Source organism: Dendropsophus ebraccatus, chromosome 14 (assembly GCF_027789765.1).
Source record: "Dendropsophus ebraccatus isolate aDenEbr1 chromosome 14, aDenEbr1.pat, whole genome shotgun sequence".
NCBI lineage: Eukaryota > Metazoa > Chordata > Amphibia > Anura > Hylidae > Dendropsophus > Dendropsophus ebraccatus.
The window spans coordinates 55,858,023-55,875,752 of record NC_091467.1 but is presented as its reverse complement, the minus strand read 5'-3'; the positions used below and the strand labels follow the sequence as shown (position 1 = coordinate 55,875,752).

The 17,730-nt window shown below is 43.4% G+C and overlaps 2 protein-coding genes across 11 annotated transcripts in view; one reads left to right on the top strand and one right to left on the bottom strand.

The window, feature by feature from the left end:
- The window catches only part of MYO15B (myosin XVB), a 66,728-nt gene extending 54,204 nt beyond the window's left edge, over window positions 1-12,524 (top strand). For both annotated transcript variants that reach the window (XM_069951695.1, XM_069951696.1), the window contains exons 32-43: window positions 4-77; window positions 153-229; window positions 446-564; window positions 2,045-2,139; window positions 2,231-2,308; window positions 2,878-2,974; window positions 4,751-4,899; window positions 5,013-5,137; window positions 5,432-5,565; window positions 8,694-8,827; window positions 9,284-9,424; window positions 10,986-12,524. In XM_069951695.1, coding sequence (XP_069807796.1) covers window positions 4-77; window positions 153-229; window positions 446-564; window positions 2,045-2,139; window positions 2,231-2,308; window positions 2,878-2,974; window positions 4,751-4,899; window positions 5,013-5,137; window positions 5,432-5,565; window positions 8,694-8,827; window positions 9,284-9,424; window positions 10,986-11,048 — 1,286 coding nt within the window. In that variant the 3' untranslated portion in view covers window positions 11,049-12,524. The remainder of the gene's footprint in view (window positions 1-3; window positions 78-152; window positions 230-445; window positions 565-2,044; window positions 2,140-2,230; window positions 2,309-2,877; window positions 2,975-4,750; window positions 4,900-5,012; window positions 5,138-5,431; window positions 5,566-8,693; window positions 8,828-9,283; window positions 9,425-10,985) is intronic.
- A 1,168-nt stretch (window positions 12,525-13,692) lies between these two features.
- RECQL5 (RecQ like helicase 5) overlaps window positions 13,693-17,730 on the bottom strand; it is a 62,515-nt gene continuing 58,477 nt past the window's right edge. For all 9 annotated transcript variants that reach the window (XM_069951704.1, XM_069951699.1, XM_069951700.1 and 6 more), the window contains 2 exons: window positions 16,650-16,725; window positions 13,693-15,310 (listed from right to left, as the gene is read on the bottom strand). In XM_069951704.1, the coding sequence (XP_069807805.1) occupies window positions 15,210-15,310; window positions 16,650-16,725 (177 nt within the window). In that variant the 3' untranslated portion in view covers window positions 13,693-15,209. The remainder of the gene's footprint in view (window positions 15,311-16,649; window positions 16,726-17,730) is intronic.

Sequence of the window (17,730 nt, the reverse complement as noted above, 5' to 3'; positions counted from 1 at the left end):
CAGCTCTGATGAGATTCATGAGGGACCAGCAGTACAGGGAGCCGGACGACGTGAAGTGTGTTTATGAGATTATAACGGTGAGGAGGCAATTATATGGAGGATTTGGGAGACATAAAATATCGATAAAATACTGATCGTATATTTCCCTGTAGCTCTGCAAAGAACAACCTCTTCTAAGGGATGAAATCTACTGCCAAATCCTGAAGCAAATTACAGAGAACCCTAAACAGTGAGTATCCCGATATGTGCGTGTGAGTATGGTCAGTGAAATATAACAGTCACTGCATTGATTTGCATTGTTTGCCCTGAGGCAAAATCATTTTAATGCATGTAGATGTCAAGGCTATTCTAGGCCGTGTATTATGAAGCTATTAAAGTTTATGAAGATTTCTGCCCCATAGTTCACCAAACGGTTTACTACTGCTGATTCTTCATCTTCATGTAGAGAGAGCTGCAGTCGGGGCTGGACACTCCTGAGCCTCCTTACTGGATACTTCCTCCCTACCCCCACATTGCTGCCATGTATTACCAAATATTTGCAAGATGCCGACGACACATATCAAGGTTGGTATGCCCCACTATATGAATGTGGATTTTATAGCTTTATTTTTCTGCAATGTTTTTGTTATTATTGTACATACTAGGCTTTGTTAGTGATAGGTACACAATGGCATATGTCACCCATAGGCTTCCCTGGGAAGGGGTGGGGCCCACTGGAGGATTCTCTGGTGGGCCCTGATATCTGTGTTGTAGTGCAGTCGTAGTGGATCCCTCCACTGACCCGGGCCTCTGTGTAGCCGGTGTGACTATATGGCATATATTGGTTAAATAGGACCCTATACATAGGTAGGCATTTAGTGTATATGCTTGACCAATTACTTAGAGTCCGCGGCAGGATACATTGAAAAAATCCTATGGGTATGCTGTCTCTACTGAGGTGAGCAGGGGACGGAAATCCTGGAAGCACCATAGTACAATGCAATCTACGGAATTCTCTCTATCTCCCTTATCAGAAGACGGCCTGCAGAAATTTATGAACGTATCCTGCCGCAGTCTCCTAGTGATGGGTATGCTTTAAATGGAGTCACTTGTGGTAACAGGTGATTGAATGTGATTTGGAAAGACAACCCCCTGTTTTTTATAAGGTCTCACAGCTGACAATCATAGCAAAAACCAAGCCATGAGGAGGAACGAAATACCAGTAGAGACAGGATTGGATGGAGGCACAAAAGGGAAGAAGAGAAGGGGACAGAAAATTTCTGCTGCATTGAAAGTTCCCAAGAGCACAATAATCTCCATAATTATTACGTAAAGAACTTTAAAACAAACAGGATTTTTCTAGGGCCGCCCCCCCAACTAAGTCATCGGGGGAGAGGGACCTTGGTCGGAGAGGTGGCCAAGAACCCAATGGCCACTCTGGCTGAGCTCCATATTGTAGATCCTGTGTGCAGAGGGCAAACCTCCAGGAGGTCAGCCATCACAGCAGCTTCCACCATTCTGGGCATTATGGCAGTGGCCAGAATGAAGCCTTTCCTCAGTGAAAGACACATAAAGACACAAAAAGCACCTAAAGGATTCTCAGACTGAGTAACAAGATTTTCTGCAGTAAAGATTGAACTTTTTGGCCTTAACTTTAAGCGCCATGTCCAGGGGAAACCAGGCACTGCTTATTTTAGAGACATTGTACACTACCCTAGCGTCATAGGATATTAGAAGGGTCTTATGGGTATATTCACCATAATGGATTGGAAAGGGATATTCCCCTCATATAACAAAAGGATGGAGTGCAGTATTTCAGTTCACACCATGTTACACCACTTATTAAAAGGGTACTCCGACAAAAAGCCTCTACTCCTGGAGCTCCCCTTTACCATTATCACAGAACACATGGGCATGGGATAGTTATGGTATCTGACTATCTATGACTTTACCCCTGGATTATATGACTGATGTATCAGCTATAAGTAGATGACGTGGTGTTAATATATGTGAGCTGTTCTACCTGTGTACGTGTGATTCACAATCCTTATATGTCTGTATACAGAGATCTCTCGGAGCTGTCAGGAACACCTTCGCCACACATTGTTGTATCACGGACGCAAACACCTCCCACCGCGCAAAGAGCTGGAGGCGCTCCTGGTGACTACCATTTATTTAATGCTCTTGGACCAACCTTACACTTATGTCCTGGCGTGCAGCATGACGTGCTATTATGTTGTTTCCCTTACAGAATGGACGGATATCTCGACGACTGGTCGTCATTTTACCAGGAGGGGTGGAATATACGACAAAAATCAAGACTTTTACTGTGAGTATTAGAGGACGCTCTCACTCTCTATTTTATAGATAGGAACATTACACAGATCCTATAACTTTACACTCCTGTGCTTCTATTGAGATATCGCAGCTCGTAGAATTGAACAGGTTCATTCTTTGGGTGGAATCCGCCTGTGCATAAAATGGAGTCTATAGAACGGATGGACGTGTAGGGGCCCGAATCTCGTAGTGTGCACATACCCTTAAAGAGAGAATTATATTGTCCAGCTTAGGCTAAGTTGACACTGCGTTTTTTTAATCCGTTTTTTTAAAAAAACGGATGCATTTGTGTTCATCCGTTTTGATCCGTTTTTCCATTAACTTCCATTGTAAAAAAAAAAACGGACTTTTTTTTAACAGACACAAAAGTAGTGTAAGCTACGTTTTTGTGTCCGTCCAAAAAAACGCATCCGTTTTGATCCGTTTTTTTTTTACAACGGAAGTCAATTGAAAAACGCATCAAAATGAATGCACACAAAAGCATCCGTTTTTTGAAAAAAACGCAGTGTGAACCTAGCCTTACAGGTTAGGATGACATTGTGTGTCTCTTCCTTGCACTAGGTGGCAGCTGACCTGGTACCGGAGATCTGTGAGCAGCTCTTAGTCACAGAGTCGCGCGAGGTGGATGAATTTGCTTTGTTTGCCAACAAAAACAAAGGTAACGTCGTGTTATGGACATGCACATAAAGAAAACATAGTAAGGCCTATAGATCTCTGTTATTTTCATTATTACAATCCATTGTGCTGTCCCTCTGTTATTCCTCCTGGAAATGTATGAATGATTCGAGTTCGAACGAACCTGAAAAATCCAGATGTTCGATCATTTCTAGTTAGAAACTGTCCAGAGCGGGAAAGGTTTTCTATGGTGATTTGCTGCTGCTCTGGACAGTTCCTGACATGGACAGAGGTGACAGCAGAGAGCACTCTGTCAGACTGGAAAGAATACACCTGTACTGGGAGGCTTGAGATTTTTAAACAGAAGTCATTTTCAAATACGTATAACGTTCTCAAGCCAAAACGATTTTTCCCCCCTCCGGAGTACCCCTTTAATACAGAAAGATATTTCATAGGTAAAAAATTATTTACTGCGGCAAAAATGCCAAAGAGTTGACTTGTTTCCTTTTAAATGGCCAGTGTCATTACCAATATATAATTTTAAACCTTGTAATTTAGTTAGTTTATTTTTTGCCATTTTTTTTTATATGAAATACAATGCAATACCTTCGGCCACTAGGTGTCTCACTTACTGGATAACTACAGCTAAGGCTTTGTATCTAGGGTCATTTGGTCTTTGGTAACAGCAAAAAAAGAGACCGAATGCAGGAAGTGATGTCAGTTGCCCCAGTAAAGGTGAATGCTGATTGGCCGGCAGCCGTGCACTGCTGCAGATGAGTAAGCTAACTGATAAAAGCCCCGCCCACCGGCTTCGAGTGAAACGCATGAGCAGCACAATGGGGCACAAAAAGGGAAATTAAAATCAGAATAGGCAGCATACATAACGCGAGCATTAAAGAGGACCAATCACCTAAAAATCACTATCCCTATAATAAAAGATTCTCTGTCCCTAAGTCTATTCCTGAAGATACAGACTGCCTGTGCAGTCTGTATCTTATGCTTTTACCTAATCCAGGATAGCGGAGAAGTAAGGCCGGGGGCGGCCATCTTGATGACGTCACAGTGGTGCGTTCCAACGCTGGAACGCAAGGGACGTAATCAAGATGGCGCCCGGCTTTACTGCACCGCTACAGAGGAGTAGGTAAAGTATAAGATACAGACTGCAAAGGCAGTCTGTATCTTCATGAAGTTTATTTCTGAAGATACAGACTGCCTGTGCAGTCTGTATCTTATACTTTACCCACTCCTCTGTAGCGGTGCAGTAAAGTCGGGCGCCATCTTGATTACGTCCCTTGCGTTCCAGCGCTGGAACGCACCACTGACGTCATCAAGATGGCCGCCCCCGGCCTTACTGCTCCACTCCGCTCCGCTCCGCAGCTATAGGTAAAAGAATAAGATACAGACTGCACAAGCAGTCTGTATCTTCAGGAATACACTTATAGGCCCAGTTAGGATATTCATACACAGCGATCTCGCGCTGTATAGCGCGGGATCACTGTGTACTTACAGAGCGGTGGCAAAGGCTCATGGGAGCCCTTCCTGCCGCTCGGCATGCCGGGAGCTTCCTGTCGCGCGCCGGCTCTTTTCAAAAGAGCCGGCGCGAGACAGGAAAAGAAAATCGGTATATTGTGAAAACGCGGCCCTAAAAGTAATGAATTCAAATTACAAATATTAATAAAATTACAATTTTAATCTAATTATCGAAAAAAAAATTTTTAATTTCCGCCCATGATTGGTTCTCTTTAAATATATATTTGCTTTTTTATATGACAGGTACAGTAAAAGAAAGTGAATGTTTCATCATTTTTCCTTGTTACAGGGGAAGTGGTGCGTCCCTTGCGCGCTGGGGACTATATCCATGATTTCCTTCTCCAGGACAACTCTGTGATGCTGGAGTTCCGAAGAGTCACATGGAAAGCCACTTTGAGGGGGCGAAGTGAACTGTTTGTGCAAGTACATTACAGCCAGGTACTAAGAATCCGGACTACACCCTAAAATAAGCATATTAGCAATGGTTCATAGGGCTTATTGTGTTACCCAGATGCTGCTTACATCAAGGTCTGTCATATATCACCATGTAGGTACATCATGATTATATGCAAGGGAAAGCCCTGTTAGTGAGCCCAGCGGATAAGCTGGAGATGTACACCGGGAAAGTGGCGGCGATTCTGCATCGGATAAAGGGAATAAGCACTCCTCCTGACAAGTGAGTAATCCCCAACCTATCCATATAGTACAATTACTATGGTGGTAATTGGCTATGTAGCATCGCTATTTACCACACTACCCTGACGTCATATGATATGGGAGGTTTGTAAACACCATAGGGAACACCTATTACTACAGACACGCTAGTATATTGGGAACGATTGCATGATGCTGTTGTCTATCTAGAGATAGAGGTCTGGATGGATAAGGCCTCCTGCACACATTGTGAAGCAGTCACATATAGGCGGCTATGGGCACTTTAGACGCCTCCCGTATATGTTCTCTTTTACAGACAGGACTTACTGGGATATATTCCTACCTCGGTGCAGAATCGGCTCAATCTACAGATTGTACAGCAAATCCTCCTCCAGGAGCTGAGGGCTTTACAGAGTCTCAATGTGGAGCAGGCCAAGCTGAAGTTCTTAGGTAAGGATAGTAAGAAAGCAGAGCAATGGATGTAGCCATTTTTACATTGAGTAGTGTACCTTCCTGGGATGAGACATGGTGGCTTGTGAGCCCAGTCTACATCATAGGAGTGTCACCGCAGTGTAATGTTACCCCTGTGCCATCCACTGGGTGGGAAGAGAGAGGTAGAGGCCTATTTATTCCCTACCAGGGAGTGATGGCAGCAGTGCAAGGTAATAACAGAGACAACCTCAGAGACGAGCACCAGCGAGGAACCATTAGAGAGATGGCCTATACAACAAGAAGGGAGATAGCTGGCTGTGGTGGCCTGAAGACTAAACCAGAGATGAAAGGGATCACCTGAGGAACTGGTGGGGGTCTACTGTTAAATCCAAGTGCCCCTAATCAAGAAGGGGAGTGATAGAAAGGGTTCAACTTTACTAAAGGCCCTACTCCACGGAACGATTATCGTTCATAAACTCGCTCTAACGACCGCTCGTTAACGATAATCGCTTTGTGGAATTGGTGTAAACGAGCGAACGACAAAGGCGAAATCGTTATACTGTCGTTCAAAATAGTTTTTCAGCATGTCGAAAAAAAATCGTTTGTCTTTGAAAGATAATTCGCTAATCGGTTCGTAAAATTAAGAAATCTTTCAGTCGTTCGTAAAAAGGTTTTAAAAAGGTAGGTGTTTCGTGTGGTCATGATCACCCCGGCGAACGTTTTAAACGACTATGTAACGACCGCAAAATAATCGTTACGCTACATATATCGTTCACGTTATGTGTTATCGTTTGCTAAAAAAAATTTGTTTAGTGATCATTAACGAGAGGTCGTTGGAGTGAGTTTATGAACGATAATCGTTCCGTGGAATTGGGCCTTAAGACTGCTGACACAAGAGCCATTGATGGGGTAGGAACCATAACTTGATCTTTGACGTGACATGTGAGAAGTTGTGATTAGTGACAGTCCTGGTCATGTGACATAACAGCGGTCATTAGCTCAGTGATTCGTAGTTTATGCATTGTACATTTCCATCCAGGACTTTAACTTTTTCTTCATGTTAGGAAGAAGCTTAAAGAGTACCGGTCATAGAAAAAATAACTTTCCAAATGTCAAGTTATAGGTTACACATGGGGTCTCCTGAGACATATATAGGATATAGATATAGGAGAGCCATAAAGAGAGTGCGGCTGCCATGCTATCAGGCAATGACCGTGCTGGTAACACCAGAGATATCAAGTACTCAGCGTTCTTTCATTTACTCTATACCTCACACGCTTGTCCAATGGTTGATTAGAAAAAAGGTTACCAAGCTTTCCATCCTCCTCTAATGCTCTTTTAGTTTATCTTTGATTATAACATATATGTTGCAGTGAAATGATAGAATTCAGGGATTTGTTTAAATCAAATCCTGGGAAATGATGAAATGACCGCGCCGTTCCATCATTTCCCTAGGGATTTTATCAAATCACTAACCCCTTTCAGGGAAATGACAGAATGAGCGATTGAGGAGTCGCCCAGCTCTATGTTTGGCGGCGGAGCAGAGTGGCACACCTCCCCAGCAGGTATATGGGGAGCAGAGCGGCACACCTCCCGGCAGGCCTATGGCGGCGGGGGCGGATAGGGTGCGGAGCAGACAGGCTGGAGGAGCAGGAGGCGTGTAGCAGGGGAAGCGAGCGGAACGGGAAGCAGAGAGGCGGTGGAGGCGGACCAGGAGCAGAGCGGACAGGCCGGGGGGGGGCGGGGCAGAGAGGCGATACGGTAAGCGAATTCTATGTCGCAGGGGGGAATGATAGAGTTCATTCCACCATTTCCCTGAAAGGGATCAGTGATTTGATCAATTCCCTAGGCGCAGTCATTCCATCATTTCCCGGAGTTTGATCTAATCCCTGATTGTATCATTTCACTGCAACATATAGATCTGTTATTACTGCTATCAATCAAGGCTTAGAGAAGCAGCCAGATCTGTCTATACCTGTTCATTAAAGGGGTTGTCCAGCATTAAAAAAAACATGTCCGCTTTCTTCCAGAAACAGCGCCTCTCTTGTCTCCAGTTTGGGTGGGGTTTGTTCCATTGAAGTGAATGGAGTTTAATTGCAGACCACACCTGAAATGGAGACAAGAGTGGTGCTGTTTCTGGAAGAAAACGGCCATGTTTTTTTCTATGCCTGGATAACATGATACTTAAAGGGAACCTGTCACCCCCCGTGCCGGGGTGACAGGCTCCCGACCCCCCGTTAGAGCCCCCTATACTCACCTAATCCCGCCGGGTCCCGCTTCTGGAAGTGGTCGGGTGATGAAGATCTCAGCCGCTGCAGCCCGGCGCGCGCGCTGAGAGATGAGTCCAACACCCATAGAGAATGACAGGAGAGTCCAGCGCTCCGTCATTCTCTATGAGCGTTGGACTCATCTCTCAGCGCGCGCGCCGGGCTGCAGCGGCTGAGATCTCCGTCACCCGACCGGATCCAGAAGCGGGACCCGGCGGGATTAGGTGAGTATAGGGGGCTCTAACGGGGGGTCGGGAGCCTGTCACCCCGGCATGGGGGGTGACAGGTTCCCTTTAATAGTTAAAATTGTTTCTTAAAACCTGGTTTAATTTTATATGTCATTACCTGTAGTACCAGAGAATTTTACACCTTATTCTAAATGTATCCCTATACTTTTAACCTTATGATAGATGGATGATATTTAAAAATCTGAAGCCTTCCAGTAGTTATCAGCTGCTGTATGTCCTGCAGGAAGTGGTGCATTCTTTCTAATCTGACACAGTGCTCTCTGCTGCCACCTGTGCCAGGAACTGTATGAAATCCCTGTAGGAAACATCTCCTGCTCTGTACAGTTCCTCTGGACAGAGATGGCAGCAGAGAGCACAGTGTCAGACTGGAAAGAATACACCACTTCCTGCAGGACATACAGCAGATGATAAGTACTGGATGACTTGAGATTTCTAATTAGATTTATAAATCTGTATAATTTTCTGACCCTAGTTGATGTAACAACATTTTTTTCCTTTTGCCCGCTGTAAGGCAATACACAAACTGTCAGTATGTGCGCGCAAATGAGGCTTGGGAAAACATATGAGAAAGTTGGTGGACATGATTGTATTTATAAATCAATTGATATATGATATTCCCTCATCTCTGTAGAAACTGTATCTGCACTTCCTCTCTTCGATTACAATGTATACCTTGTAAAAAGGATCAGCGAGCCTCAGATTCTCACCCCTTGCTTCGTGGCTGTCAACCATCAACAACTCCTCGTAATACAAAACAACAGTCAGGTAGGTACCTGCCCTATGGCAAAGAGGAGTCACGCGATGCACCAGATCAGAGGTAGGGAACCTTGGCTCTCCAGCTGTTGCAAAACTACAACTCCCATCATGCCTGGACAGCCAAAGCGTTAGCTTTGGCTGTCCAGGCATGATGGGAGTTGTAGTTTTGCAACAGCTGGAAAGCCAAGCATCCCTACCCCTGCACTAGATTTATTATTGCTCTGAGAATATTGCAGAATATTGACAGATTCGGTGCAGTTCTGCTGTCCCATCGTCTTTAATGCTATCTAGTTATAGGACAGCGTTGATGTATTTTCCCTTTGTACAGCATCTAAGTGGCCAATACATACAATGAACTCTGTAATAACCCAGTAGGCCAAGCTCCTAAGCTCCCTGTGCTGCCTGCCTGCAGATGATATAACAGTACATGTAATACCTTCTCATACTGCTTATTATTGTACACAGCGGCCAAGCATCACTATTAATCTACAAGACGTGCACAGTATGCGCACCATGCGTCCTCTGGATAGTAACACGCTTCCGGGAGTGGAGCTGCACTACGGCACTGCTGCTGATCCTCACACACTGTGGATGGAGCTGCAGGAGGTAAGTAGCTGGATGGCTGATGATAGGTGAATGATATAAATCGAGTGCTGGGTAGAAAATAACATTTCAGGCTGGCTTCACACTGCCTTAAAGGGGTATTCCAGGAAAAATCTACTTTTCCCCTATGTACATGATGGAGAAAAGTAGAAGATCATAGGGGGTCCCGTTCTGTATTATGAATAGGGCCGCGAGCACGGCACGTGACCCGCGTCTCTATTCATTCCTATGGAGCGACGGAAAGAGACGAAGAAGGAAGATCGCTGTACTCGGCTCTTTCTTTTGGCTCCATAGGAATGAATAGAGCCGCGGGTCATGTGCTGTACCGGCCCTATTTATAATACAGAAGCCGGAACCCCACACAGAGATCAGTGGGGGGTAAAGAGATTGGACCCCACGTGATCTCCTACTCATGTCCGTGTGGCGCCGGTCTATTCATGGTAAAAACAGAAAAGTGAGGTACCACTGGCACAGTCGCTTTAATAGATATGTCTAAAAATATACGACCAAAAATGAAATAAAATGCAAATCACTTGCTATACACTGTCACCAGGATGCATCAATGTTCCACCCAAAATTAACATCTAAAAATCAGGTCCAAATAAACAACTAATCAAAACAAAGTACATTGAGGAGGTCTTGACACGTTTCTCCCAAGAAATACAGGGTCATGAGGAGACCCTAACCTTACGGCACAGTAACAAGGGGCACAGATACATAACACATTTGGTAAAGTGGTCAATAAAAAGCAGATTTCAATTGTGCTGACCTTATTGGAGCCAATCACTCAGACCCCACATCACATGACCTGAGGACCATTTTTGTGTACACTAAAAAAAAAAAAAGAAAAAAAAAAAAAAAGATCAGTTTTGATCTTTTTTTTTTTTTAAATAATGTAAGTCATTGAACGAAAACAGATCCTAATATACATCTGCATCCATTTTACCCCATAAAGCGGGTTAAACAAACAACAAAAATGCTCAGGGAGATGTGCAGCTGATGGACAGCTGATGGACAATGATTATTTGGCAGGTGAAAATTACCAATTTTAATTTCCGATCCCTTTTGTCAAGCCCAAAAAACCCTTTAAGCAATAGAAAATTGATCTATATGACACTATTGTAAATGAAGCCCAATGACAGTAGTTATGGATGTCATGAAATTGGAAAACAAATATGCAAAAATACTGCGGAGACACCATCACATGTTTCTCAAAGTCAGTGAGCTAGCCAGACCTTCTACCGGGAAGGAACAACCAACCAAGGGTGGTCTCTAGTCAAGGAAACCACCTCAGCAAGGTATCCATCCAGACAGCTGTTTCGGGGTTTTTGCCCCTCATCAGTGTGGAGTAAGATTCTGGCTAGTGGGAGCAAAGCCAGAATCCTACTCCACACTGAGTTTTTGATCTCCCTAAGGTCAACCATCATTCTCTTGAATGAAATTGGAAAAAACACCTTTTTAGGTACTTTTAGGTACCGAGGATCTAAGTGAGTCTGGGTAGATTATTTGGGAGTCATCATCCAGCATTGAATGCTCTAACATTTTATTTTACTTTCTTCTATAGGCTAAAGAGTTGTACCATACAATGGCCCTGATCATAGAGACCCAGGAAACAGCGGGGCACTAAGCCTTTACTATACGACCTTAAGTTATTTGCTGGTTAATGATTTTCCTGATCTGAAGTAAATGACTGCCTGTAAAAATCATACAAAAGTGTGCACAGAACTGGGAACGCCCTCGGTGTCCTTAGTGTTCCGAGCGGGTCACTGGGCTAGGATCAGCTGCGCAGATCTTTACAACAATGCTAAAAGTGGACAGCAGCTCTGTAGACTCTGGATCCATCGCTTTCGGGGAATTTTCTGGACAAACTAATGTTCAAAGGCAAATATGAATTGTTGGTAAATGCCCAATGTCCATGGTAACTTTACACAACTGTCGCATGCAGCAGTAACACACGGGTAAGGGTCTCCTAATATAACACTGACCATGGACACAAATTATCAAATATATCCTCAAGAATGAAAATGGAAGGATATGCAACAAAATAAAAGCAGTCATGAGGTTTATGTAACACATCATCTTCAGGAACAAATGGCCTGGCAGGGCGCCTGCAAAGCAATGGATCAATGGCTCTATATGTAGCGTCCACTTACTATGGAGATCAGGGTTAGAGCTGAAGATGACTAGCTAAAGGATGCTGGGAGCGTACTATAGAAAGCAAAGTGAGGATACTTAAAGGGGTATTCCCCAGAACAAAAGTTATCCTTAAAGAACTCCGGGATCATAATAAAGAGGCTAGACTTACATGTCCCCGTGCCACTACAAGCGTCCTGCAATGTCACGTCCTGGCTCAGAAATGTCCATTCAGCCAATGTGGAGATGGGGGGGGGGGAATGGGTAAGCATAGCTTCTTTATTTTGTTTCCCCACCTGAGATTTTTACATATCTCTGGAATTCCCCTTTAATCCACAGAATAGGGGATAACAAGCTGATCAGTTGAGAGCAAATCACTAGGATCATCACCAATCCTCAGAACAGAGGAAAATGGTTGCCTGAATAAAGTGTAGGGCTTCTGCCATTCACTAGTTGGCTTCCAAACATTGCACGGCCCTCCTTTTGTCAATGTCCGGAAGCCCCATAGAGAATAGTATGTGCACATGTGCAACGCTCTTTTTGTTCGGGGGACAATTTTCCTTCATTTTTAGGCTTTAGACCTTGTGGTCAGATCCCCCCCACAGATTAGTTTACTTCTTAGTTATTATACCTTTTGATGTCAAGAATACCCTTTAAGGGTGCGTTCACACGTACAGGATCTGCAGCAGATTTGATGGCCCAGATTAGATTCAAAGCAAATCTGCTGCAGATCCTGTACATGTGAACACACCCTAAAACCAAGTATAGTAGCTACTGAAAAAGAAATCTGAAGAGCTGTGAAATCTGTGTATGTTGCGTGGAGTCTAAGGTGGAGCTGCTTCCATGACCCATCTTCCCCATATAATGTTGTTGTATAGACGCCTCTTGCAGACTTATATGTGAATGTGGTTTACGGGTGAGATGTGCACTTCACAAATTAGATGTAAAATATTAAAATAACTACACATGATACTGACTGCAGAGTATTATTATAGAAGCCTGTGGGCATCTGATATAACAACTAGACAGGCTGAATCCATGTTTTCCAGGACTCCCTAGGGCTGCATCCAACTTTGAAGCCATCTAAATTCAGTTTATTTACATGTTCTCTCTGCATATCTCTCATCTGTATGCTGTCTATAACTCCCATTCATTAGGGCGACCTACTGGATATACATGAACAAAATTACATCCCCATCATGGAATTCTATTATTTACCTTAGGCCAGATTCACACTGCGTTTTTGTTGTCTGTTTATCATGTATGTTTAAAGGAAAAATATTGCTGTTTTGTGCCATACTGCCAAATATGTTTTCCATTGACTTACAATATAAAAAAATTATCAAAATGGATACATTTTTCAAAATGTTATAACATACAGCAGGTTTATGGTGTCCTATCTCAGGGTAGCATAAAGTAGTGACAGAGAAGCTAAACAGTATGAGGTATCACTTACATCTGATTCAGTTCATTTAGAGATCTCCTCCTGAATAACATGGACAATAATTAGTCCTCTCCATTATGTGCATGAGCCCGGTAGTCCGGGATATTCATGAGAAGCAGAAAACTCCGCCCACCAGCTGCTGATTGGCAGTTATCTATCCATGCTGTGTATAGGCAGTCAACTGTCAATCAGCAGCTGGAGGGCGGGGGGAGGGGTGTGGCATGAATCCTATTCTCCTGCATATTAGGAGAACGGCTAGATTCCACAGAAGGAGGTGTTTATTCAGGCACTTACCCTGATTGACAAATTAGGAGTTAAGAAGGAATTATTCTACCTACTGTGTTCCCGTGAAAATAAGACTGTGCCTTATATCCCTCTCCCCCCCCCCCCCAAAAAAAAAAAAAAAAAACAACCAAAAACAAAACAGGCACTATGTCTTATTTTCGGGGGATGGGGGGCAGGGACAGAGAAATGAGACAGTCTCCCCAGAATACTCAACCTCAGCGGCGGGCCAGGCGTATAGTAGGGGGTGCCTTACTTTAGGTTAGAGGGTAGAGTAGGTGGGGTGTCTTTTTTTCGGAGGGCGTTTTATTTTCAGGGAAAGATGGTGAGATCACACATCCTCCTGAGAGGAGAGGAGGATGATGAGGGCAATGCAGCTGAGACTACATGAAGCAGACACTTGAAGGCTCAGTCATTTTCCAGTTCTCTGTTTATTACAGTGTCTCATGTACAGAAACATAAGAAGACAAAACACCCTGGAAGTATAGAAAACAATCGTGACTCTACGATGTCTTTAAAAAAAAAAAAATTATATATATTTTTTTTTTAATATTAAATTATCATTTCTATTTTCTCCATTAATAGACATAAGCTATTTCCCAGCCCAAAGCAACAAATCTTAAATGAAATACCTGAAAAAAACTGAATCCTATAACTTTCTTTTTCTTGGAAGGAGGGAGTAGAATAAAGCTGTGCAGACAAGGTGGTAAACGTAGTTGCTAATTCACTAGGTAAGAGAAAATAGTAGCAGCAGGAGTAGACCAGACATCAATACTGCGGCCATCATTCTCCTCTAGATGGCGCTGTTGTAGGGGTTATCATTAGCAGCACATACAGGGAAGTCCACTTAGAATGCGGTTAGGTCGTGTGTAACTTTGGTTTTTAAAAGCTTGAAGCACTTACGTTAGAGAGAACCATATAAAAAACTAATGTCTAATAATAAGTTTGATCGGATGGACCTGGGTGCTGAGATCCTGACTGATCACTAAATAGAAGGGCAGCGGCACTCAGCTTAGCACTGTACCCAGTCTTCTCATCACCACCTGGCTCTACTTAGTGGTGGAGGCGGTATACAGAATGACAGGAAAACCAGACTATGAATCCATACACTGGGAGTAGCCAAGGATGAGCGCTGATGCCTATTCATTTTAGTGGTCAGTGGGGGGTCTCAGCCACGACAGAAGCTTTGATCAGTGGGAGTCTGGGGGCTATGACATGTCAGAGGTTTTTCTTTTAAACTTGAGGTACCCATTAAGATCAGGGAGACAAGAAGGGAGCTTGTACCCTAAACAAGTCACAGTATACATCATAACACAGGTCAGTTGTTATTGGGTCAGGACAGCAGCATGGGGTATGATATCAAGTAGTGCTGTATACTGATCACATGACTGGGTCAGGACAGCAGCATGGGGTATGCTATAAAGCAGTGCTGTATACTGATCACATGACTGGGTCAGGACAGCAGCATGGGGTATGCTATAAAGCAGTGCTGTATACTGATCACATGACTGGGTCAGGACAGCAGCATGGGGTATGCTATAAAGCAGTGCTGTATACTGATCACATGACTGGGTCAGGACAGCAGCATGGGGTATGCTATAAAGCAGTGCTGTATACTGATCACATGACTGGGTCAGGACAGCAGCATGGGGTTTGATATCAAGTAGTGCTGTATACTGATCAGATGACTAGGTCAGGACAGCAGCATGGGGTATGCTATAAAGTAGTGCTGTATACTGATCACATGACTGGGTCAGCTCAGAAAACTAAATCAGTCTCCTTTATAGGCAAAGATGGAGTCTTTGTGATGCTGAGAGCAGCATATGCTGCTAAACAACAGGCCCCTCTCCCAGGACCCTGGCGGTGAGGTAGCCTATGAGTGCATAGTGCATGTCAGCAGGATTGTCACTATATGGAGGTCTTCTGCCATCAGGTGGCAGGTTTCAGCAACTCCTGCCAGTCCGCTTCACTCTCACAACTTGCCCGATTCTTAAAAAATTTCTTGATCAGTCTCTGAGCTTCTTCTTTTACTAAGAGAAGGCAAGAAAACCAAACAATTACAACTTCAGACATGGTGACTGCACCCATAGTAGGTGACACATACTGAGCTATGGAGTAAAACTGGGATGAACCAACCTTATCAGCCCCATCCCTCCACCCACAGAAATAATAGTAACCCAGCAGGTAGCCTACACGGAAAGCTACAAGAGAACCTGTCCCACATAAAATACAGTCCTATTTGCAGGAGAGGCAGCACAAACCGACATATAGGTTTATAGGAAATGTTTCAGGATAACTTGTTACTTAGTAGTCAAGTGGGTGGTCCTACTCAGTGACTGACAGCTCTCTATATACACACTGATACACATATTCCTGGCCATCACTAAGAAGGACCGCCCACTTGACTGATAAGCCCAGAATTAGCAGAGAAATTTGTGAAAATGTGTCCTGGATCTTTCCCCTAAAGACTGTATATCAGTCTACACAGCTCCTCCTGCCCTATAACATGGTGTCCGCAGATTACATTGCACTAAGGTTCCCTTTAATTTTTTGTTGTATTATATGAGATCTAGTTCAGTAAAAGCGTTCTAAATCCGGTACCAACTCTGACCAAGAGCCTTCTCTGCGGCCTTATATACAGGATGGCAGCAGAATCTAGTGAGCAGTATGGGCTCCGGTAATGTGAGAACAGGTATTACTGGCAGGAAAGGCACCGGCTCAGGTTAATCATTTCCGTCTCCCAGGAATGTCCTCTGGTAATGGAGCTTATACATAGTAACCAGAGCTTTCAGGATCACTGGCTTCCCCACTATTCCCAGCCCCCAGCCATATTACACCATAAACCTATCAATATACTTACCTTTTTTTAAACTGTCCACTCATCTGGAGTCATAGCTGAAACGTACGCAATAGCGACAACAAAATGACCGCAAGAACAATCATAAGTAAAGATCATTGTTCCGTGTAATTGGGCGAACAATTTCGGGTTGTTTGCCATAGCAGTCGTTTGAGATAGTTTATTGTTAATCGTCAAAAAAATCGCTTGGTGAAATAGTAACCTAAGGAATTTCAGCTCTGGGATATTGGGTACAGGGAGGGAGCACAGGACCTTGTGCAGCTTCCTCCTCCTCTTCCTCAGTAACATCTTTAGCTTATCTGACAAGTTTATATTCTAAACATCCTACAAACATAGATCTAGTTCTTAAAAAATTTAAAAAATGTGATACCTCTAACAAACACACACACACACATATTATATATATATATATATATATATATATATATATACACCTCACCACAACATTTCAGGTGACCTGAAAATCTATGGGCGTTACATGTAGTCATCAGGCAGCATATAGGCCTGTGTACCTGTTTTTCGCAGTGGTGCTTTGTTGTCTCCCGCTAAGTGGTGGGACAGCTGCCTTGCAAATCCTTTAAATAAGTCCTGTAAGTAATAAAGCAACATATTCTGGATAAGGGAAATATGTTATGAGAAACAATGTCACTATTCCTATAAATAATACATATGGATTGCAGGTTTCCAATCTCATTTTATGCATCCTAAAGCCACACGTGTTTTAAAGGGGAACTCTGGAGAAAAAAAAAATATTTTACCAAATCATCTAGTACCAGAAAGTTATACAGATTTGTAAATTACAATTTTTTTTTTAAATCTGAAGTCAACCAGTACTTATTAGTTGCTGTATGTCCAGCACAAAGTGGTGGATTCCTATCAGTCTGACACAGTGCTTTATGCTGCCACCTCTGTCCATGTCAGGAACTGACCAGAAGACCAGTAAAGGTTTCCTACTGGAATTTGCTACTGCTCTGGACAGTCCCTGAGACAGGCAGAGGTAGCACTGTGTCAGTTTGGAAAGAATCCACCATTTTCTGCAGGACATACAGCAGCTGATAAAGACCCGAGATTTTTAAATAGAAGTAATTTACAAATCTATATAACTTTCTGACCCCAGCAATATTTGCTGGAGTACCCCTTTAATAAACAGACTAATATGGCTTATGTTTTGCTTGCAGGGGTCATCAATATCCAAGCTCAGCCAAGTGATTCTCCCAGCTATATCGAGAGACCTGGCTGATCACAACTTTTGACATGTCTCTGATTTGTCAAAATATTTTCTTTTTAATAATAATAATTCTCTATCTCAGTACATGACCATCAATGTCCATTGAGGCTTATACAGATCTAATGCTCTACCCATCATCATACAGGTCCCTGGGCATCCAGGATGGCATACATGAAGCACAGAAAACACCAGTTTCTTTATTAGATCAAGCCGCACTCCAGACCCAAACATATCCTAGATATACAGTGGACTTTTAGGAGAAATCAAGGTTTGGTTTAAAGGGGTTATCCAGCGCTTCAAACACATGGCCACTTTCTTCTTAGAGACAGCAACACTCTTGTCTCCAGGTCAGGTGCGGTTTGCAA